General features: G+C 34.5%; 3 protein-coding genes across 3 annotated transcripts in view; 1 reads left to right on the top strand and 2 right to left on the bottom strand.

Annotated features, from left to right (window-relative positions):
* LOC133332334 (chromatin assembly factor 1 p55 subunit) overlaps positions 1-16,052 on the bottom strand; it is a 63,856-nt gene extending 47,804 nt beyond the window's left edge. Inside the window, exon 1 of the mRNA XM_061540732.1 lies at positions 16,042-16,052. The gene's annotated coding sequence lies outside the window, so the exon portion shown is untranslated. The remainder of the gene's footprint in view (positions 1-16,041) is intronic.
* Positions 97-1,790, bottom strand: LOC133332351 (splicing factor 45-like). The gene is made up of 4 exons (XM_061540750.1): positions 1,659-1,790; positions 751-1,596; positions 273-447; positions 97-198 (listed from the first exon to the last, which is right to left on the bottom strand). The coding sequence occupies exons 1-4, from the start codon at positions 1,788-1,790 to the stop codon at positions 104-106; spliced, it is 1,248 nt and encodes a 415-aa protein (XP_061396734.1). The 3' UTR covers positions 97-103.
* On the top strand, positions 4,379-22,671 carry LOC133332346 (dynein axonemal assembly factor 1 homolog). Its single transcript, XM_061540744.1, has 7 exons — positions 4,379-4,520; positions 4,611-4,981; positions 5,051-5,149; positions 5,213-5,277; positions 10,580-10,665; positions 10,726-17,340; positions 22,418-22,671. The coding sequence occupies exons 1-7, from the start codon at positions 4,379-4,381 to the stop codon at positions 22,669-22,671; spliced, it is 7,632 nt and encodes a 2,543-aa protein (XP_061396728.1).
* The last annotated feature ends 2,250 nt before the right edge of the window (positions 22,672-24,921 follow it).

Raw genomic sequence — 24,921 nt, forward strand, 5'->3', positions numbered from 1 at the left:
ATTGTTTATATACTTGAAATAATATATAGCAATCTTAATTAAAAAATATCATATTCTGTCTACATGATTTATTTGGTAAATATATTTTCGAATTTCTTATTCCTTAACTTAATTCCAAATTTTGAAATTTATCAAAATCGTAAAATCCAGCTCTTACTTGTCGTCCACCAAAGAAGCGACCATTAAGATCTACCACAGCTGTTTGCAAAATTGTCAATAATGTTTTTTAGATTATAAAATTAAAATCGAATGGTATTGTGTCCACAACTTACCCTTAATGGCACTTTCCATACGCTTAAATTCTACAAATATTTTGACGGCATCTTCTGGCGTCGTACCAAATGCTTCGTGTATTAACACCTTGACAACTTCTCCATATTTGGTATTGCATTCATCTTTAACTTCGGGTTCTAGTTCATCATCCACATCGCCTGGGCCTACCATGTTCTTTAAGTATTGGAAATTTTGTTAGTTTCGAGTATTAATTGAAAATCAAGTCTCAAATTAATATGAGTATATATAAAACTATTTATTCAACATTCGAGTCCATGGTTTGTATCATAAGAATGAATAGCTCATACTAATAGCTAGAACAAACATATTTCTGCCAGACATATGGTCTGTTGCCGTACTGCAAGAATCTACTACGTTTTACTACGATAACGAATTTTCCTTTATGATATCGAAGAAAATAGTAATATCGAGTAGATTCTTGCAGTACGGAACAGACCAATAGTAAGCACAACTTACCCTCAATAAAACAACTTTGCTTGGGGCTTTCATAATTTCTGTTATACTTGGATTCGAATTCGATTCACCACTTGCTGACGAAGTTGATGGCGGTGGTGGTGCCGCCGGAGGAGCCATGTTAGCAATTGGACTAGCTGCAGCTGGGCTACCACTCCCTGCTGCAGGTGGCGTTGGCGGAGGCAAGAATACATCACGTTCATGTATAATGCGTCCGCCACGCTTTGAAGTCTTTTCCACTTGCAAAGCCATGGACATACCCTGCTCTTGCTTGCCCAAACCTTGACCATCTTTAAAACCATATTTGGCCATAATTTTGGCCGCAACTGAACTAGCAGAATAGGGTATAGTAACGTTCGACGATGGATCACCCTCATTGGCAATTGAGATTTCCTGCAGTGAGGGAGGCGGAGCAATGGCCACACCACCTTTTGCCTGTCCACCAACACCAGCCGTCGTTGTGGGTGGACTATAACGATCTTCATCGGTAATACGCTGTCCGAAACCGCTAAATTTGACCGGTGGTGAATCGCGATTACGTGAATTTCTACGATTACGTTTACGATCACCCCGATCGTTTTGTTCACGTCCACGACCCCTATCACGGTCATCATTACGATTTCTATCCTTAAGACTTTGCCGCTTCTCTTTTAGTTTTTCATATTCATTTGGCCATGCCGGGTCATATTCATCGACAAAATCCCAATCATCGGTTTTTATGTTCTCCAAAGAAGGCACCAATGGTTGGGCCTTGATTATGGGTTTTGTTTCCGATAATGGCTTGGAAACGGTTATCTCCTCGGGCGATTGAATTTTCTTTGCCTTTAAATTAACCACTGGTGTCATTAACTGGAAAAAATCAAATAGTTTTAATAGAGACTATATTTCCAAGTATTTCATTTACTACCCACCGGTTTCTTAGGCTGCTCCTTGGTTGTGGCCTTTTTTATTGCCAACTGTGTTTGCAACATTTTAATACCCGAAGACCAGCCATCGATTTGTGAGGCTTTGGGTTTTGTATCTATGTCATCATATAAATCCATGCTTTTTAAATATTTTTCAGTTTAATTTCTTCTCAATAATCAATGTTTTCTATTTGTTTACTAAAATCTTCACGTTCCATTAAAATATTGAAAAACGTTCCACTTTCTAAAGAATGGGAGAGAAAACAAAATGGCCAATAAAGAAGAATTTAAAGTAGGATGAAATATTTACGAATGAGTTGAAGAGACGGAGACTGCATGCATGTACGGCCACTGTCCGTGTGAATGCCAAAGTGTTTAATTCAGTGATTCACGGAAATGAGCGACTGAACTAGTTCAATTCAATTCGTCGTTCTTTTTATTACTAGTTGAATTTTGCAAGGTCTATAGGGGAATTTTGACATTTGTGAAATTAATCAGCATTAAAATTTTAATTGCAATTCGATTTTGCGAAGAAAACGCGCATCTTAGTTCAATGTAAAAAATATGCCAAATGAACTCCTCGACTTGTTGCATTTGACATAACAAGCCTCAAGGTAGAGGCCTACTTTTCCAATAAATAAATCAGATATATTCTATAACTTTTTGGATTCAATATATAAGTAATTGAATGCAAAATTCCAGGAGTTTCCAATTAACGGCCATTTTAATTAACCAACAACCTAAATGTTTGGACGACCGTCAAACTGCGCGGCTTAATTGGATAGTCCTTAAAGTCCTCTTTTAATTAGACATAGCTCACATACACAAAATTTACCAGATTTGTAAATATTTCACAAAATAAACACATTTTTCGCCTTTTACGGGTTCTTCCTCTGGACGACCTTCCCATTGGAAGATGAGCCATGAATCTCTCGTAATTATGAACACCTATCTGTTGCAAATTGTTAAATTATTATCTAGTATAAAATTGAAAATAGACTCATCACTGGAATTAGTATTGCTGATTCCCTGATGGAAATGGTGAGCATTAGCATCACATTCTAGGGTGTATTTGCTTCCTCCAGCTCACTTAGCAGCTTCGGGAGAATTTCTTCAGGTGGACCCGGCTCCTCGTAAAGTAACCTGAAAGTGGGGTTAAATTTTCTTGACAAAAACAAAAAATACGATTTTACCTTAAGAGGGAAACACATGCGAGGATTCAGGCCGGGCCTCTTTAGTTGGCTTTGTATGCAATGCCAATTTTTAAAGGAATATTAGAGTTTGACACCGTTCTCCTTAATTATTTTACAATAAAATTAGCCAACTTAACATGCATGCGTAGTTTTTGTCCTCGAGTACAGTTTACCATATTTATGATAATACAAGGCTCTTAGATCAATGTAATGTCTGCTTTTTTTGAGAAGCTCCACTGCCGCAGTCCAACAATGATGCAGGTTTATATTGACCACCTTCAGATGCCATTGTATTTTCTTGTTTTTGTGATGAGGGGAGGCGGAAGTGAATAAGCCGCAAACCCATACATCACAGTGATCTTTCTACTCCTCAATTATTCCACTCCCGCTATGTTCGCGGAGTATTTGACCATCATACCGTCGTTCTTCCTAAATGTGTTTAGATTGCGCTGCCTACCCATATGGCGGTGTGCTTCTCGACCATTCATAAGCTATCGTACCTCAGGGGATCTTATTTAATGATGCAGCCGAGAGTTTTCAACCGTCCCAAAGAGGTTAAAGCCCATTTTGAGGTCGTAATAAGGTAGACGGGTACTCCTAATTACCGCAGTTTATGACTGCAACCGATCATTATCCTGCTGTTAGGGTCAGCTTTTTCAATTATGACTACTCTCTGGTCATCTTGTTTTTTCTTTAGTAACAGGATTTGAAGGTTGCTGTTACAATTTGCCGCTAGGTCCGAATTTCGTTTTCCCTGTTGTGCCTCCCCACTTCCTTCTTTATTCGCCAATAAAGCCGCCTTTGAAGTAGCCCTGAAGGTTCCTGTGAAGACTTGTCAATAGATCCGACTTTCGCCTTCCCAATGACTGGCTTCCGGTCGATCGGAAATTTGGTATTACTGTCAATATCTAACGGCCCTTCAATACGACTTCTTTTGGTTTGGCACTTTTGGGTGTGTTTTAAAGTTGCTTTGAAGCACTCACTTTTAACTTCTATCCCTTCAAGCCGACGGGTTCCCCTTCGGAGTAACCCACATGAGTCAATCAAGAAGTCTCTAAGAGTTCTATTTGGGTAGTTTCTTGTGAACATTGGAATGAACTTGAGATTCCTCTCGATTTAATATATCAATTCCAAAACGTATACATCAAATAAAATCCACGTAATTTACGAATATGATTTACTTCATGCTACATTTAAAATCAAAGGAATTTCGTGGTCTAAACGTGCTTTAATCGTCTTTGTTTGTTTTTGATTGTGCCATGAGAACACTGTTGCATTACGTACTGTTATCAATGATTGCATGTGAGCCACCCATTAACGGAAACGGTATGCATGTTCAATACAAAAACCGTCGTTATAGAGATTTCAAATAAACAACCTGTTTTTTATTCACAAACAAGTTTTCGAAATATTTTTCAAAGACGAAGTTTGCCTTTGGTTTTTAATTGGAGAAATATTTAACAAAAAATATATTTTCCACAAATACTGAAAACGAGATTGTTAATAACTTCAATAAAAAAATATATATTTACAATGTCTGCGAGAAAACAAACGGAACCCAAAGAGATTTTGGGTTTGAATCGTATAACGAAAAAGCGCATTTTAGAATTATGTAAACGAGATAAGCTGTATCAGACTCCAAAGCTAAATGATGTCCTATATTTGCATTATCAGGGTATGTATGCAAAAATCATTTTTCAATATTCTAATTCAATAAAAATAGTTATCTATATACATATGTATATATCATTTCTCCTAATGTCAGGATTCCAATGCATTGAATGCCTAGAAGATTATACGGAATTAAAATGCTTGTGGCTCGAATGCAATGCTATCTCGGAGATACAGGGTTTGGAAAATCAAACCAAATTGAAATGTCTCTATTTGCAAAGCAATTTAATACGGAAGATTGAAAATCTAGAATTTTGCAAGGAATTGGATACCATCAATTTGTCACAAAATCAAATAAGGAAAATTGAGAATTTAGGTATTGATGTTCTGCCGGTTCTGAATACTTTGAATATTGCATCGAATTACATAAAAGATGCCGAGGGCTTACGAGATTTGGAGAATTGTAAAAATCTTTCGGTATTGGATTTATCAAATAATCGCATCGATGATATTTTGGTGGTAAAGGTGGGTAGGGGCTATGCGGTGGTGGGAAATAGATATATATTTTTAATTGATATTATTTTCTAATTGAAGGTCTTTGCCAAAATGCCGGAATTGAAAGTTTTGGTATTACAAGGTAATCCTGTGGTCTCGAAAATCCCACAATATCGTAAAACTTTAATATTGGAATGTGTAAGTTGATTCAAAATAATTTCTTTAAATTATTTTACCAATTAATTATATTTTTTTCTTTAGAAAAAACTGACCTACTTAGATCAACGACCTGTTTTTCCCAAGGATCGAGCTTGTGCCGAAGCTTGGTAAGTATAATATATTGTAATTATATATTTGGTTCTTCAAAATATAAAAAGGAAAATATATAATTTCTTTGATATGGAACGATTTTTACAATCGATTGATTGGAATTCTAGATTTCTTCGAAAATCGTCATTCCTTCCTAATATTTGATATTATTTTAGCTTAAAAAATCCAAGCGTTTAAAGTCGAAAATAGGGATATAATCTGAAAAAGATCAACGTCATATTCTTACTACAGGTTCTGCAGGTAAAATGAGGTTAACGGCATATTAAATTTGACATTCCGTTTGCAGCACCTCATCATCGGATATCCCATAAATGTATATTAAGAAAGGGTGAAATGATTGACTGACTTAACGATTCGTCAATGCCTAGACGGCTGAAACTAGAATCTTGTCATTTTATGTGAGGCTCACTCTTAGTCTAAAGGTTTCAGATAAGGCTGAATTTTTAGAAAATTGTACTAGAACGGCACGAAAAGTACTAAATGTGGTACCATTTGTATTTGACGAACCGGTAGAGCTAGAACCCTTAAATTCGAAATGAGGGTCACAGATGGAGTGTAGAATAGATGTAGCAAAGGGGTTTTTTGGATACTCGAACTAAAAGTATCCGAAAAGTACTAAAATGTACTAAATTTGATACAAGTTCGTAGCATGTGAATGGAAACAACTAAAAAATTTAAATTTGGAATGCAAACTAGGGTCGATATAAAGATATAAGCGTGTACTCATTTGTACGAAAAGTACTAAATGGTACTATATTTGGTACAAATTTAATTTGAAGGTACAAATCGAGCTGGTATCCTGAAAATTGAAATTAACATTACCGTCGTAGTGTAGGATTGGTATATGTACGTAGTTTTGGAATTTTTGTTTACTTATGTGTACGAAAAGTACTAAATCGTACTATAATTGGTACCATTTGGATTTGGGTGAACCGATAGAGCTGAAACAATAAAATTTGAGGAGCGTAGGATTGGTGGTGTTGAAATGTGCCATTTAGGAAGTTTTGGAAATTCCTACTAATGTGAACTAAATTTGGTACAAATTAAATTTTGAGTGAACCGAATTTGTACTAAATGGTACCAAATGTGAATCTGGGTGAACCGATTGAGCTGGAATCTTGAAACTTGACGATGAGATTACTGTTGCGGTGTAGGATTGGGCTTTGTAGATAGTTTTTGAAATTCGCACTAACGTGTACTAAATTTGGTACAATTTAAATTATGGGTGAACCAATAGAGCTGGAATCTTGAAATTAGGAGTTAGGGTCACTGTTGAGGCGTAGGATTGGGATATGTAGAAAGTTTTGAAAATTAATACTAATGTGTACAAAATGGTACCAAATGTGGATTTGGGTAAACCAATAGAGCTGGAATGCTGACATTTCGAAATAATGTTACTGTTGGAGTGTAGTGGGGTATGGATGTAATTGGTTTAAATTCATATTTATAGGTACTAAATTTGGTACAATTTGAATTTTGTGAGAACTGATGGAGCTGTGAAATTTGGAATTAGGATCATTATTGGGGTGTAGGATTGGGTTATGCAAAAAGTTTTGGAAATTGGCACTAATGTGTGCTAAATGGTACCAAATTTGGATTTGGGTGAACCGATAGAGCTGGAATTTTGAAATTTGATCATAGGATTACTGTTGGGGTGTAGGATTGGGTTTTGTAGAAAGTTTTGTAAATTCGTACTAACGTGTACTAAATGGTACCAAATTTGGAGTAAGTTATATATATATATATATATATATATAATAAGTAGCATACGAAATTTTAAAAATGGTCGTTATTATAAGGCCCAGACGAAACGGGTGAAGTTGGAATCTTGAAATTTTGTATGTGGGTCAGTATTGGTACGTAGTTAAACATTAAGACTTGATTTTATTCGTAAGTTTGAAAATCAACACTCAGATGAAACGACTGAAGCTAAAATCCTGACATTTTGTGTGAGAGTCAGTATTGCCACATAGGCGTGTGATAAGGGGAAATTCGTACATAAGGGTAGAAAAGTACGAATATGTACTAAAATGACTACTTCTAATATCAGCGTCCAGAAGAAACGGTTGAAGCTAAAATCTTGAAATTTTGTATGTTGAAAGTCAAAGTTTCGAAGGTGTGTGATAAGACTGTAATACAAATTGTAGCACTGATATGGATTGAACGGATAAGTCCAGTACTTTGAAATTTGGATTGCAGAATATATGTGCAAAACGGTTTTTGGAAACAAAGTGTAGAAAATGTACTTAAATGAATCATACCAATTAATATTGATATTGGGTGAATGTATAAACCTAGAATATTGCAATTTTGTATGCCAGGCGTAATATGGTGGTGTACGAAACTCGCCCTAAAGTAGTACGAAAAGTACTAAATGTAACTAAATTTAGAACAATAGGTAGTGCTGAATGCATAGAGATATATTCATGAAATTAAATATGTGGAACGTTGTTGCCGTACAGGGTAGTTGTAATGAGGCTGTTTTTGATAATTTGTATGACAGTTGTACGAAATGTTTAAAATTCGTGCTATAAATGTACAAAAAGTACCAAACAGTGCTCAAATTGATAAATTAGTTGCTGTACAGGTTTGAGGTTAGGAGTTGGATTTGCAAATCAGTTCTGAAAGTGCAAAATTATTTGTAACCTAACCTAGTTATATTGGTACATTTAGTAGTTAACCTTAGAATTGATGTACAGAGCTTCGGTTAGGGTGTGGATTTCCTTATTACAGCAGTGAGTGTAGCATAAGTTGTATATTGTGCTAACTTAATACTTTAAGTAGGAGGCGAATTAATGGAACTTGAACATTGGTAGGAGGATCTCTATTGTGTCGATGTCAAGTCTAAGTGAATTTTGATAGCGAACTTGAGAAGCAGTTGATAGTGTGTTGTGTTGTAATTGCATTTGAATGTAAAAATTAGTATACGAAAAGTTCTAAATGGTACTAAATTTAGTGCAACAAAATCCTGTAATTGAGTATTTTGAATATCGTTGTTGTTAAGGTTTGAGAGGAGGATCCGGAAATACGTACTTTTTTCTGTAACTGACAACGGGGTCCATGGCTTTTTTATGGTGATCATTAGTATAGTATAGGTTTATTGTGCATGTTGAAAGAGTTGGATGTCATAAAAAATGATTGTACTAAATTTAGTACAATTAATATTTAATCAGGAATAAGAATGTAGATTAAGTGTTTGATGTTCGTATCATTAGTTTTAAGGCTAAGGCGAGTGGGAAGTTTTGGAAGTTCGCACTAAAATTGTATTAACAATTATTTTTGGGTGTATATGGTTTAGATAAATTTAATTATAGTAAACATACATAATACTGTAAATTTCGTGCAGTAGATGATGGCAAGGTGTGAGGTTAAAAATTGATTTTGGAAAATTTTACTATATGTGAGTAAAATATGTTTTTGACATTTTTAAGTTATTGAATTGAGTTGCAATTTTAATATTTTGTATGAACATTACTAGCGCATATGATTTTCGGAAATTACTAGCGCATATGATTTTCGGAAGTGTATGAAAAATACTAAATTTGGTACATGAGATATAAAGCAGCAATCTTGAAATTTCAATTGAGAATTGTTGTGATTTAGAAATTTATGCTTAACTGCAACAATTTGCAAAAATTTCGCGGAGAAATATAGCACAAATCTTTAATTTTGTTTTTGTTTGTTGAAATATGAAGGGGAATTTCAAAGTACATTAGTACAATAATGGTACTATTTTATTTTAATTGGAATTTGGTACTATTAGTGTACGAGAACTTTGGTAACTTCATAACTTCAATACAATTGGTTATTTATAAACTTGTAGAGGTAAATATCTAAAATTTTTGTACTCAGTGTTAGATTACTATAATGATTTAGGTTGAAATTTGTATATATGTATGAAAAATACTAAATACTACGAAATATGGTGGTTTTTTAAGTGATAGAACCAATAACAGCCGACAGCAGTGAGTTTTTCCAAAACTGCTCTACACTACAGTTGCTATCCAGCTTGTAGGTAAGCTCAAGGCCTAGCCTTTCACAGTAGACGCCAGTCTCTGTACCTTCTTCCATTTTGGATCCTTCTGTATAAAAAGCCAGGTCGTCCAGAGGAGGGTTACTACGGTTCCAGTCGTCTCTACTAGGGGTAACGACATCTATATCTTATTTGAATCGAGGCGGCTCTTTGTATCTATCTAGTTTGCTGGATGTCGACTTGTGGCGCAAGCAGTGCCACCAAAGGAATGGAAGGGCCTTACCACCGTGTTTTACAACCAGTGTAAAGTAGTTAGCATCTCGCATCTCGTCCGACGAACTTGCGAAGATACGATACGGCACGTTTGTAGTGCTTCGCATCGGATGCTTCTCGGGCAGTTGCGACCTTTGAGGTTATTAACTCCCTGTACCGTAACTTTATTTCTTCTATAATTTTTGCCCATCTTAGTTGAATATTTTAAGGGCACTACCCCGATCCATTTGGAGATCCGAAGATCCCCAATTTTTCGACGAAGTACAGAGAAAAGGTCCGGGCAAGTTTGACCTAGGTCAGCTCCACCCTGCACATTGCACATAATGTTGTCTTTTGTTAACAGGCATGTCAAGTTCGAAGATGGGATATATTGGTCGACATTGAGGCATAACTTATTATGGGGTTCTTAAGCGTATTTTTCATTCAAACTTGCTGAAATTTGGTACATTGTGTTCTTATTAAGTACCAAAATTCTCCACTAAAAATTATAAATATCGGTCCACGGTTTTGGTAGCCACCATATGACGCCTTATTTTTTCGACTGAATTCCCTATAATTTAGTACTTTGAGGAATTATTGGGTAGCTAATCTCTACTTACTTAGCTAGTTTATGACAGAATGGTTGTTTAATAAGCCGAGCTTAAAAAAGATTTCCAAGCGCGTCGGTCTTGTGCGCATCTCATCCAATTTGAAAGACCATTTTCCGAGATGTTTTCTTCTACTTCGACACAGGACGCAGGATACTGAGGTTCCAATCATTGGGCATGTATTCCTCTAGCCAAATTGTACTGACCACCGGTCTTAAATAGTTTGGCTGATAATCCATCGGTACCTCATATAATGATAACTCCAAATGTTCGGTAATTCCTACATTGATCCTGATGTAGATATAGCCTCCAGGGACATACGAAAACAAACATTTTTATCCAAAAAGTCGGCCTGGCCGAACTTGTTTTCAATTGTTTTGATTGTTGTACTTCCTGAGACGAATTTTAGGTTATCTCAAAGATTCAAAAATAAATCTTATAGATTTTATTTTCTAATTTTCTCAGGAAACGTGGTGGCTATGAGGAGGAGCGTAAAGAAAACGAACGTTGGAATCGTCAGGAGCGGAGAAAAATGAGAGATAGTGTCAATGGTAAGTGTGTACATTTAATTCAAGGAACCTCTAACTAAGTAAATCCTTATTCCTATGTAGCCACCATTCGCATGCGTAACAAACATCGTAAACCCGAAGATCACATGACCCTGTTAGTATCCTCCGATTCGGAAGATGAGACGACACAAAAGAAACGACTACGTCAACAAGACGTTTTGGATGCCGGTGTTGATATGGAATTGTGTATATGGGATGAAGTAGCCGGGGATGATCATAAAGTGGAGGTTTATGCTTCTTCATCGTCCTCATCTGAGATGAATGTTAGCTCATCGACATCTGTAATAAGTACGACGGATTCAAATGAAACAAAGTCCAGTGATTTAAATGAATCCAAATCGAGTGATGGTGAAGGCAGGTCTTCGAAGGATGATGATGGTGATGTGAAGGATAATGATGTCATTTGTCTGGCAGAGAAACAAAGTATGGGAGAGATTTTAAGTTATGTTCATAAGAGAAAGCTGGGAGAGAGTGAAGAGAATATTGAGAGGGATGTGGGTAAGGAAGAGGAGATAAGACAGAAGGATAATGATGTTACAAAATTAAATTACAATGTGGAAAAAGACAATTTTGAAAGTATAACTTCGTATGAGGAAAGTCCACAAAGAGAACCTTTGAATTCAGGTAACGATTACCCTGCCAAGGAGGGTTTAAAGATCATCTGTGAAGAGGATGAAAAGGCCTATGAGGAATCGGCTCTTACAAAATCGAATCTCTTGTTGGAAGCTGAAATTCCCGGAGGAGTGGTTTTTGATAAAGAATTTGCTCAATCCGGACCTTTGAATTCCGATGCTGAAGCTATTATGAATGCCACCATGAACATCTTTGTGGAAAATGAAATTCTGGAAAGGGTGATTTCCACAAAAGAAGTTTCTCAATGCGAACTTTTGAATTCCGATGATAATTGTTCTGCCAAGGAGGTATTCAATGAAACCCTGGAAACAATTATGAATATTACCATAAATGATTTGAATAAAGGAAGTCCAAATTCCGACAGAAGAGTTAAAATCCCGATAGAAGGGGGTTTCAAGGCCATCAATGATAAGCATGAAAACGCCTATGAGGAATCGACTGTTATAAAGTCGAACCTCTTTGGGGGAATTCCGGGAAGTGTTATTTCCAACAAAGAAGTTGCTCAGGGCGAATTTTTGAATTCCGACAATTATTGCTCCGACAAAGAGGTATTCAATGACACCCTTGATGCCATAATGAATGTCACCATGAATGATTTAAACAAAGGAAGTCCAAATCCCGACCGGAGAGTTTTTCTGCAAATTGAAACGGACGATGATAGCTATGAAGTCCTGGATGAAATGGAAAAGGCAATGCAACAAATGGAATCTGAATATGGAGTGTCTAAAATAAATTCTGATCAAAATTCCTCTCTGTTACCCGAAAATTCTCAAGAAAAAAGGCAGGATGACGTTGAGTATTCCGCTGAAACTATTGAAATGTGTAATAATTTGGAGGCCATTTCTAAAAATATGGATTTTCAAATTGTCGAATTGCAAAGAGAACAAGAAGAAAGGAAGGAAGTTTTAGAGGCATTATTTTCTCAAAATCAATCCGCTCCTGGGATGAGTAGTACTAGTAGTAGTGAGCATGATTTGGCAATAATGGGAGAAGAAAACAAATTACAGTTGATTGTCGATCAATGGGATAAGGATACGAAATTGAAAAAATATAAACATGATGGGAGTCATCTAAGAGAATCAGGTACTATACAACAAATCAAAGCGAGAAGTTTGAATGATTTGGGAGAAAGTTATGATGACAATATACTTCAAGGAGAAAATGTAATACGAAAACAACAAGAAGAGGAAATAGAAATGGAATTCTCAACCAGCAACCAAAAAGAGAGTAATAATTTGAGTGATAATATTAAAATAGAGAATTCATCACTGGAATGTCGTGATAATGCAGAGAGTATTTCAAACGGAGAAGAGAACTCAATTATTTTCAAATTGGGAGGAAAAAATTCAATAGGTTTTCAAAATCCTTTGAATAACGCCAACGATTTTCAATATCAGCCACTGGATATTGCCTCGCTTACGAGAGCCTCGAATAAAGCCTTAGATTCTTTGGAAAGAGAAACCAAAGAGCTTATGGCTCTATTACAAAAATTGGAGGATGATAATGAAGAACAATTCAGGGGGAGTACTCAGCAATTAGAAGAAATTAATCACAACATTTCGGATGATAATAAAAAAGATTATGACGCGAATGAACAATTAATGAATGACAGTTATGATATTTACAAAGAGAGTAATGAAATGGAACGAGAAACTAAGAAAGGAAATAATGAAGAGAATGATCATCCCAAAGAGATCTTTGAAAATAAAGAAGAGAAGTATGAAGAGAGCATAAATTTCAAGGAGAGAAATGATTATATTCTAATGAAGGAGACTAAAATAGAAGAGACGTTATCGTACCGTGAAAAGATAGAGCCAACTGAAATCGTTGGAGAACATAGCGAAGGAGGTTATGAAGAGAATATACATTCAGAAGATACGAAAGAAGAAACAAATGAACAAATAAAGAAGGGAACTTTTGATGAAATCATCCGTAGAGAGAACTCAGAAATCGTAAGAGTAGATAAAGAGGAACACTATGAAGAGTGCATAAATTCCATCAAAAGAAAAAATCATACTCTTACGAACGAGATTAAATTAGAAGAGACATTATCGGACCGTGAAAACAGAAGGCTACCTGAAATCGTTGGAGAACATAGCGAAGAAAGTTATGAAGAGAACATAATTTCACAAGGAAAACAAGAACATCTGGATGTACAAATAAATAAGGAAAGTTCTAATAATCTTTGTCAAAGAGAGAACTCTGAAATCGTAAGAGAAAAGGATGAGAAAAACTATGAAAAGAGTATAAATACTAACGAGAAAACTGCTAATAGCCTAAAGAAAGAGATTAACATAGAGGACACATTATTGGACCGTGAAAACCAAGAGTTATGTGAAATCGTTAGAGAACTTAGCAATGAACGCACTGAAATTGCAAGAGAACATATCAATGAAGTATGTTATAAAGAGAGTATTACTGCAGGAGAACACGATATCGCTATGTCCAAGGAGATTGAACTGCAAAGTGAAAAGGAAAAGCAGCAATTCCAAGCTGAACACTATGAGATCGTTAGAGAACATAGTGATGAACTCAATGAAATTGTTACAGGATATAGCGATGGACGCAATGAAATCGTTAGAGAGCATAGCGGACTAAGTTATGAAGAGAGTATAACTGCAGTAGGAGAAGAAGATATTGTTATGTCCAAGGTTAATACATTTGCGGAAGAAAATGAAGAGCATAAATTCCATGCAATTACATACCAAACTGAACACAATGAAATAGCAAGAGAACGTAGCGATGAAGCATTTTATAAAAAGAGTATACCTGCATCAGGAGAACACGATATCGTTATATCCAGAGAGATTACTGTGCAGAGTGAAAATGAAGAGCAGCTATTCGATGGAATGATATGTCAAGCTGAAATGGAAAATTTTGAAATCGAAAGATATTTAAACAGGGAAGATTTTGTGGAAAAAGAGAAGAATGAAACAAGTAATGATGTGCCCACTATAAACAATGAAAGTCAGAGAGAATTTAAAGAAGAGAATCATGAAGAAAATAATACAAATAAAGAGAATGTATTGATGGAAGTAGATGGTGATATATTAGTAACGGATATTAAATTGGAAGAAACAAAATTAGAGAATGAGAAAAATAATACAATGGAAGGGCCGAAACTAAAGGAAGCACTGAGAAGCAGCGATTCTCTTTCCAACAACATTAAAATTGAAGAGACTGAATTGGAGAAACACATGAGAGAAAAGGGCGGTGCCAAGATTATTAAATCGGATGAAACAATACGAGAGCATGCATTGAGAGAAGACACTGGCGATAATATGTTAAATAATATAAAATTGAAAGAGACAAATCTAGAGAGAATAACTGATGATCAATTGAAAAATATGGAGGGGTATTTAAAGAATGAAATTGGTGATTTAATTATTGTGGCCAGTGAGAAAAGAGAAAAATTGGAAGAGAAATACGCTCAGGAAAAGGATGATAATTGCAAGGAGATTTCTGATCAATCAAAAAGGAACAGTGATAACTTCATGAGAGATACTGGTGGGGAGGATATACAATTTTGTGACAATTTGATGAATGAAAATGAAGAATATTCCAAAGAGAGTATCAAAGGAAATCTTAATGATATTTTGAGAGATGATAACAATGAAGATTTAATATCAGTGAAAGAGTTGGAGAACACAAAAGAGAATGTTAACGAAGAAAATAGAAAATCTTGTGACAATTTGGAGAATGAAAATGAAGAATATTATAAGGAGAGTATCAAAGAGAATGATGATATTTTGACTCAAAATAATGAAAATATGATATCACTGGAACATTTGGAGAATAAGGACGAGGAAAATATCAAAGACAGTTCAGATCATTCAAACGGTAATGGCAATGACGATTATCTTGATAATATAGAGAATTCAAAGTCCAAGATTGAGACAGTTCTGAGTACTGAGGAGGTAAAATCGAATCAACTGATTGCAGAGGAAATAACAAATTTTGAAAATGATCAGGATAGAGAAATAATGGAGCGAAATTTGAGTGACATAAAAGTATGGGAAACTGAAAAGAGAAACATCGTAGACGTGGATGGAAAATTGAATACAAAATCTCAGAGAAATCAAAGAGAAGAAATAATAGAACAGAAATTACCGAAAACTAAAGAGAATTTAAATACAAAATCGGAGCCTAATTTAAGAGCAGGCATACATTTATTGAAAGAAAATATAGAGAATTTTGGAACAGATCTAGGGTGTTCGGATATGGAAAATGATCTTATTTCTAGAATTCGAAAAACTGAGTCCATTTGGAAAATACCAATCAAGAGCGCAATGTCCTCTAGCCAAGAAATCACAGAAAAACGTAGTGATGATGATGATGAGTGTACGGAAACTCCCTCCCCTGAAAATTCTGAATTACAAAATTTACCCCTAACCAAGACCATCCATGAAGTTTTAGAATCTCTGGCAGATGTTTTTAAAGATTTCCCCCGGCAGCAACGAAAAGTTGTGAAATCTACGGACAGCGAAAAAAGAGAAAGTTTAAAGAAATTAGTTGAAAATTCCAAATTGAAATCCCTTTTTAATCAAGATACCCATGAAAGCTTGGATAAACTACTTGGTGAATATAAGAAACAACAGGAGGTTGAACTTAAAGAAATGGTAAATCGGGTCTATGCCCAAAGGGAACGTTATGATGATACCATTGAATTGATTGATGGTAAGCTGATGATTGTCAATAGGGATACTGGGGAGCTAAAGGAGTTAACAAAACCTTCGAAGGGTATTATTTATTCGGATAGCGATAATAATGATTATGATACTGCAGAATCGGATCAGGAAGAGGATGGAGCGTGTTGTAGTAAGCCGAGAAAAAGAACGAATAATAAGGAGAGGAAATTGTCTATTACTCCCAATGATACTGCGGCACAATTCTCATCTTGGAAATCCATTGAGAGTGAGGCTAATGAGGGGGCATGTTGCAGCAAACCTAGAAAATCAATGGTAAAATCTGGTGCCATTTTAAGCCATAAAAATTCCTGGAACTCTATTGAAAGTGACACAGATGAAGGGGATGAGGAACAATTTTATTCTCTCGTTCCTTCTTCGTCATCTATTATTTTTGATAATATTCATCCGGAATTTTTCGATAAGCTATCATTTGATCATTTGACCATGACCCAACAGGATGGAGATCATATTGTACAGTGCTCACGTAGCTATACGGAGTTGAAAAATCTCTTTACCCGGCCGCAAAATGAGAAAATATTAACTCAAGAAGAGCGTAACGTTTGGGAGAGATTACAAGAAAATAATACACATTCTCAAACACGCGATGGAACATCAAACGAAGAGAATAAAACTGTAAATACCAGTAATGAGAAATTCTCTGAGAGCAACAATGAAGAGTTACTCTTAAATAAAATGTTACAGAGAACAAAGAAAAGAGAGTTTGTCAAAGAGGGAAATTCAAATGACAAACAAATGGATTTTATTGTCGAAATTAAAAAGTCTCAGGATGGAGTTAAATTATATGAATATAATGGGGAAGGTATTAAGGAGAGCGATGGTGGAAATCTGAATGGATCAAATAAAATCGGAGAGCCGGAACAGTCAATCTGTCAGAATATTGAAGAAGTCAGTGTGGTAACAAATAATAGGGCAGAGCGAGAAAAAGATAATGCTATCGCTCAGAATATTCCAGAGAATATTAATGATGATGAAAATATACAAGAGATTCAAATTGATGCTAAAGAGAAACACAAAAATCCATGCGAAGACTCTAAAGAAAACCGTTATGGCGATGTTACCGTAAGTGATGACGATAATTCCATTAAGGAAGTGTATAATAAAAATAATATTTTAGAATCTGAAATGGAATCAGAAAATAATGCGGAAATTGAAAAAAATGGTATTGAAATTAAAACTCAAATGAAGGTATTGCCAATTAATGAAAATATAAAATCTGATAATTCGAATGCTTCGCCTTTATTACCCGATGAAAATACAGAAAATTTTGACATTTTGGAATGCAATTTGGAAATATTGGATTGTAACGTGGATGACGGTAATGTTCTTGAGAATATAACTGTTAATGCGGAGATTCATTATGAATATTAAAATCACAAAATATTAATCTAAATCAGAATTACATACCCGAATCTAGGTATTAGTTTTTAATTTGATTTATTAATTGAACAATAAATACACATTTTAAAATATATTTTATTGTTTTTTTTTTAATTTATAGTTTTAGTCTAGATATTTTAAAGATTTGTTTTTCAAGAATCAAACGAGACGTGGATTTTTTAAACATTAGTTTTTCAAGGGACTGACCAAAAGATTAATTTTCCTATTTTTAAGATTAATTTTTCAAGGGGCCGACCAAAATAAGCGCTGATTTTTTAAAGAATAATTTTTCAAACACCAAAAGAGGCGCGGATTTTTTAAAGATTCGTTTTTCAAACACCAAAAGAGGCGTGGATTTTTTAAACGTTAATTTTTTAAACACAAAAACAGGCGTAGATTTTTAAAGATTAATTTTTCAAACACCAAAATTGTCGTGGATTTTTAAAAAATTTAATTTTCAAAAGCCAATAGAAGGGTGGATATTTTAAAGATTAGTTTTTCAACGACCAAAAGAGGCGTCGATTTTTTGAAGATATATAACCGCAAGAACAGAGCATGGACGAGCTATGGTAGCAGCCCCACAGATATCAAGAAAGTTATTTTATTTATGAAAATAATCGGAAAGCCAGATTGCATTCGCAAAAGTTCATATTAATTGGAATCCGACTCAGTGGAGAAATATTATGCCATCGGATGAAATAAAGTTAAATATTAATATGAAAAAAATACCGTGAAAAAGTCCAAAAGGCTCATACCACAGTTCTGCAAGGGTAACACTGTGCGACAAATTTTTTAATAATTACCGGGAAATTCCAAAAGATTATGAAAGAGGGGCTAAAAAAAGAAGACACGTTTATCGGCGTTTTGAAAGTTTACGTCGGCATATTTTTAATTTTTGAATTTTTTAATTTTCGAAAATTTTTGTATATATTTTTTAATAAATAAATCCATTTCTGATATGTTTAAATAAAATACATTTATATTTTAACATAAACACTGCAAAAAAACCAAGCCGTTCAAAAATGTCCAGCCTTGTTCAAAGGTGCCCCTGGGGGGCAGTTTTGAACACTTTGACTTCCTCCCTTAAAACAGCAATAAAATATTTATATCATGCTTAAAGTATGTCATAAGTATATTCATTGAAAAGGTTACATATCGTTAGCTAAAATGCAAAAAGGCGTAACTAACAAAAGCAAAATTGTGTAGGAGAAGCAAAAAACTGTATTGAATGAAAACTATAAACATGTCAAAAAAAAAAGTATGCCCGGCAGGGTGATATTGCATATGACGAATAATAGACTATAATTTTTTTAACAAATTTAGTTATATAGCTTAATGGCAGTCATAACAATTAAGTAAAAAATTGAATTTTTTGTTAGTTACGCCTTTTTGTTTTTTTGTTAATAGAAGCTCCTTTTTTGACCGCAGACGTGAAAACTTTGTCAACACATTTAGTTTATTCACATTCACAATATTCATTCAAAAAGTCAATTTTCAATTTTTTGTTAGTTACGCCTTTTTGCATTTTAGCTGACGATATGTACCTATTAGTTAAAATTTATAACAAACCAAAAATTATAAAATAAAAAATTTTATGAGGCTTGAAAGAAAAAAGTGTTCAAAGTTGCCCCCCTCTCCCCTACGTAAAAAAATCTAAAAAAAAAAAACAAAAACTCATTTTAGGGTTATAATCGTACTTATTACTAGTTACTAGACATCCCACAAGATGTCTTTTTAGAAGTATGGTTTAAGGAACAAAAATATTATCCATCAATTGTTAGCATAAGTCACTGAACAAGGGAAATCTGTATTTATAATAGCTGTGTTCCCAAACCTGCAATATAGAACTATATTGTACTAGTTTTGCAATTTTTGCTAGAAAAGCGTTTCCTTACGCCGAAAAGTAGGAAAAATTGAAGTTACATTTAAGAGAGTTAAAATCAAAATGGCGTTCTCTTCTCCTATTTTCTGCAAGACCAATTTGACCTAGCACGAAATAGTAAATGTAGTAAATTATGAATTTGACATTTGATTGCCAGAGATCGGTCCGATCAGTCCGAAATAAAGCATATGAAAGTTAGCGCTTCAACATAAGGGACACACGCACACAAATTTGCTTGAAAAAAAAAAAAACAAACAAATAAGAAATTTAATAATGGGCAAACAGATTTTTTATTCTCTTTTGGAGGATAGCGAAGATGATTGGCTGGCAGAAGATTCAGATGAAGATACTATTGAATGGGTTGGTTAATCATACTACCTAGATGAAGAATATATCATCAAAATGTAAATAAAATTAAAAAAAGAATTTGGATTGCGTAGCCATGTATGCGCCTGGCCATATGTGAAAGTGTTATTCTTAAGTTCTCTTAAAAAGTACCAGATATAACCTTTTAATGATACCCATATTGCCTTGGTGGCAATAGAAAAATGGTTGTTTTAAACAAAATATATTCCGAAATTTCAAGGCCAATATCTCGGGAAGTATGCATTTACCCACATTAAATTTATATCACTGTAATTAGCACGAGGAGGGCTACTTAGGGTAATCATTTCAAAATGATCCGAGTATTCTTGTTTTTCTAGTTCGCTAAAAAATTCCAATCAAAACATCAAATTTCAATAGCATTAACATTATGGGAGCGTAAAGCCATGAACGCCTTTGGAGTAGTAGGAAACTCCACTTCCAAATATTCGATAATGTTTTCCTCTAACGCAATGGACGCCGTTTAATTTTTTGTTTTTTTTTGTGCATTAGGTTTCTGTAGTCTTTTTTGTCCTTAACAAATGACATTTTTGATTTTGACGTTTCTTCATGTTTAACTATTTTTCGTTCCTTTACTTTTTGCGCAAATCTTGTATGTGAGAGTAATTTTTAATAGTTCGCTCTTTTACTAGCTTTACTATCAAAAAGTACGGGAACGAACCTAATGTATATTCCGAATATATAATAGTCATACATTTTTAAACAAAAATTCAAAATGTTCTTGTATTTTGTTTTCTAAGACATTTCCCAGTACTTTTTTCGACTACGCGCATTAAAGTAACATTAAACTTAATTTAAGGTATATTAGGTTCGTTCGTTTTGCTCAATAATTTGTACGAATTAGTACAAATTATTACAAAATGTTGTTCGTTTACCCAAAATCCCAGTAAAAGAAAGTGAATTGAGGGAGCAGATTTGACAGTTGTGTTGCTGAGTATTTGCAAATTTTTACAAGGAAAATTTACTCAGTAAGAATTTTCTTGTACCATCAGCTGATATTTAATCAGCTGTTTTGTTATGTTTTGTAAACAACCAAAAAATTCTTCTCAAGAAAATTGATTGTTTTGAGAATTTTATTTTGATTTTGTATCATTAAATACAAAAATGGATGAAGAAAACGCAAGTATTTAAAAGAAGGTAATACAAGAGTAATTGGCGAACGATTTTTTAGGTACCAAATCCAAACAAAAAAGTGTGCAACCCTAACATGTCTGGAACACCATCGGTTATGTCCACCCCCATATCAATTGCAGATACAGGAATAACAGGTATTGTTAACAGGTACTTGTTATCCATTTTTCTAATAAAAATGCTGTTTTTCAGTTTGCGCCAATTTGTTTGTTGTTTTAATCAGCTGTGTCGAAACAATCTTTTTACTGGGTGTTGTTCGTTTACTTTTTGCAGTTTTTTCTCTTGAAAAGGAAAAATTCGTATTTACTCTCTGCAAATTCTTACTGAGTAAATATTACTGGGAAAGTAAACGAACGAACCTATTATGTCAAAGAATAAAATATTCTTCGACAAATTCCATTGCAAAGTCCCAAAACAAAGTATATATTTATATATTTTTATTTTTAATTTACAATAGTTCCGTTCCAGAACCTAAAAAATCTACTAATTTTACAAGTTTTACAACTTTTTACTCGAAAACCGTTCCTGAACCCACAAAACTGGTAAAACATTGAATCAAATTTAAGAGAGCACAAAACAAAATGGCGTTCTCTTCGTAAACATTTTACTCAAGAAATTTGGCCGAGTAAAAATGGTTAACAGGAATGCCTACTTCTGATTGGCTGTTATTTTGATTTTGAAGTATTGCCATCTAATTTTGGCATATTTACTAGATTTGCGTTCCCAAACTTTTCAAATTATTTTGTACTCTGAGAGCTATTTTGAAACGTTTCCCTTTAACTTGCTTTACTATTAAAAAAGTACAGGAACAAACCAAAAATTCTTCTAAATTGCCTGTCTATACATTTTTGTAAACAGAGCACAGGTGACATTTATTATCCCAATGAAATGGAATTTGACTCAACGCATTTGTTTGTTCCAGGGACGAACCCTATTGTTTAAATCTGTTGAAGTTTAGATATATGTAGCTCCCATATAATATTCGTCCCATTCCCTGTGCATTGTGAATCAAACAACTAGAGTTTGTGCGTTTGAGACGAAGGTGTTTTTTTATTATAGGTTTAAAATCGGCACATTGGCTGGTGTAACCCTTTGCCAAAGTTATAAAAAATCACATCCGACCTATATGTGACTCATCCTTCCGATAACATTTAATATACATAGCACTGGTGTACTGTATATACTTTCAACGAAATTCATCTAAATGGTGTAGCAAACTAAGTTATCAATATAAATTTCACGTTGTATATACAGGTGGGGTGGCTTAGTGCAGTGTCATACAGATGTGTTCCGGGTTCGAATTCTATCGGAACAGAACAATTTTTTAAAATGATTTTCGAATATTTGTAAGAGAACATATTCATCCGAAGTCCCTGGACATTTTAATAACCAACATCGACATCAATATGTAGGTTCACCTAGGGGAAAATGGCAACACTAAATAAGCAAGGACTCCAACCGTACAGTACAGAAATGAAAAGGCGTTTATTCTACGCAACGACAGATGACAGTCCCATTACTTAGAAATGACTACAGTTGACCAATCATCTATTTACTCAACCCACCTCAATTCGACACCGAGATGAGACAGTTGTGTGTCTCCAAATCAAATATTTAGCGCAATTTACGAAAGATTTGCATCATCATGCATACAAAGTAAAATTGGCTCAGGAACTAAAGCCAGCTGACCATGGACATCGAAGGGATTTAGATAATCTGCCAATAAACTCACCTTCAGTGGAGAGACCCATTTCCATCATTATGGCTTCGTCAATAAGCATTTGGGATGAGGAAAATTTTTGCGTGATTCACGAGAAGCAAATTCATCCTCAACGTGTCACTGTGTCGTGGCAGACATATGGTTCCTTTTGAGAATAAGTATAGAATCACTATCTGAGTCGATTTATGCATGTCCGTCCGTCTGTAAACAAAGTGCAGGTCGAATTTTTGATTCGAATTGGATGAAATTTGGCACAGCTCACTTATTTGGCCCAAGGACGAACCCTAATGAAATTGAAGAAAATCAGTTCAGATTTAGATATAGCTGCCGTGTATAGTTTCGTCCGATGTAAAGTAAATGGGGCACCAAAGTTCCTATATATGTTTCGGCAATATTGCTGATAAAATATCGGGGAATATTTTGCAAACGAATGAATGGTGTTCCGTATCGTAAAATGATAACCAGTCACATGTCATACAGCCAGAGAAATAATTCAACTGCGGCATCAGTTATTTTCCGGTCGTGTTATTTCGCGTTTTGGAGATCCGAGTGGACCATCATGATCATGATTTTTGAAGTTGATTGTTTAATATATTTAATATATTATTCTTTACATAACCTCATTCGGTCTGCCTTACGATATAATAGAGTTTCACGATTTTTTTTAATATCTGTATCTGAGGCCGTAAACCCGTTTTCTCAGGAATTTCTCAATGTAGGTCCATTTTTATAGAATGCATAGAATAACTTTCTGAGACGATTTATTCATGTCCGTCTGTCTGTCCATGTTAAATTGTAAACAAAGTACAGGTCGCATTTATGATCCGATTAAGATGAAATTTAGCACAGCTCACTTATTTGGTCCAAGGAAAAATAGGTTCAGATGTAGAAATAGCTCCTATATATATTTTGGTCTGATTTAATATAAATGATGGACCAAAGTTTGTAACAATTTGTTTTTTTGCACAGCGTACCTAATTAAGTACAGATTGAAGTATGTGAAATTGTGTTGAGATCGGTTCAGATTTAGATATAGTTCCCATATACATTTTCGTCTGATTTTATGTAAAAGGTGTCCCAAAGCCCCTATTTTTTCTGATTTGCACGAAATTTTGCCTATCGTAGTGAGTTGAGTCTAGATTGGTGTGTGCTAAGTTTCGTTGAAATCGTTTCAGATTCAGATATAACTCCCATATATATTTTCGTCCGATTTTATGTAAATGATGCACCAAAGCTTTTATACCTCTCTTGATTTACACGAAATTTGGCATAGCGTATTGAATTGAGTCTAGAATGATGTATGCTAATTTTTTTGACGATGGGTTCAGATTTAGATATAGCCCTCATTTTTGTCTAATTATAGGTAAATTGTGCACCAAACTCCTAATGTTTGTCCGATTGACACGAAAGTGCGCCATACCGAATAGCGTGTATTAAGTTTGCCATAAATCGATTTAAATATGTTTATATTGTACACAAATGACTCTAATTCTGCCTGAATGAAATGAAACTTTGCAAAGGTTTCAGAATATATGTAGACACTGATGTTAGTCGGTTCACATATACATAAATATCGCATATTTAAGTTCGTTAAATATCAAATTCAATGTTCCTTCGAAAAGGCGGCGTCTATTCGGATATATATGTAGAATATACCAAATTGGTGAAGGGTAGCATATAGTCGGCCCAGACCGACTTTACCCACTTTCCTTATTGGTTTTATTTTGACAAAGCGCTGTACCAATTGACACATGTAAAATTTCCTTCCAATCACACCAGATTTACATGTAGCTCATGTACTTCAAACACTATAACTTAGCCCAATTGACATAATTTTCTCCGATTTTAGGCAACTCCGATTTTAGGATACGACCAAAATGATTATAGTGCACTTGTTATCATGTTACTGTAATAAGAATTTAAGGAGGGAAGGGTATCGTGAAGGGTATCATATAGTCGGCCCTTTCCGACTTTGGAATTTTACGTACTTGTTTCATAGGTCCATATATACATATCATTATGAATTGTATAATTTTTGAAAATTAAATATAAAATAACAAACATTTTCAAAATCTTTATATAAGATGTACACGTGGACATAATGATTTCTTTTCCGTCTCCTCAATTTTCCGAATGTATCACCATATTCCCTTTGTTCGATTAAAGTACAAACCTGCATCTGTTTAATATTAGTTAGTTTCATTCTATTTTTTATTTCCAATGCATACATTTGGATTTGGATTCGCATCCTTATCACCATGTCAACCATGAAAGTTCAATTTTACCAGTTTTCCATTGATTTTGTTAACCGGTTCGTAGCAGTTTTCCATTCTATTGTCTATAGGAGTAGCTGGCTGGATGCAATGTCTGGCATTATAGATGTGTATGTCTGTTATTGTATT

The sequence above is a fragment of the Musca vetustissima genome, unplaced genomic scaffold (genome assembly GCF_032173495.1).
Source record: "Musca vetustissima isolate MV318-11 ecotype Yass unplaced genomic scaffold, APGP_CSIRO_Mvet_v1 utg4395, whole genome shotgun sequence".
Taxonomy (NCBI): Eukaryota; Metazoa; Arthropoda; class Insecta; order Diptera; family Muscidae; genus Musca; species Musca vetustissima.

Bases quoted from the DNA above. Each gene is read 5' to 3' on its own strand.
- LOC133332351 (XM_061540750.1), bottom strand. From the start codon at position 1,790: ATGGATTTATATGATGACATAGATACAAAACCCAAAGCCTCACAAATC. The intron at 1,597-1,658 runs GTGGGTAGTAAA...GATTTTTTCCAG, and splicing joins AGGAGCAGCCTAAGAAACCG to TTAATGACACCAGTGGTTAA. The intron at 448-750 runs GTAAGTTGTGCT...CAATACTTAAAG, and splicing joins GCAAAGTTGTTTTATTGAGG to AACATGGTAGGCCCAGGCGA.
- LOC133332346 (XM_061540744.1), top strand. From the start codon at position 4,379: ATGTCTGCGAGAAAACAAACGGAACCCAAAGAGATTTTGGGTTTGAAT. The intron at 5,278-10,579 runs GTAAGTATAATA...TAATTTTCTCAG, and splicing joins CGAGCTTGTGCCGAAGCTTG to GAAACGTGGTGGCTATGAGG. The intron at 17,341-22,417 runs GTAATGTTCTTG...TCAAATATTTAG, and splicing joins GGATTGTAACGTGGATGACG to CGCAATTTACGAAAGATTTG.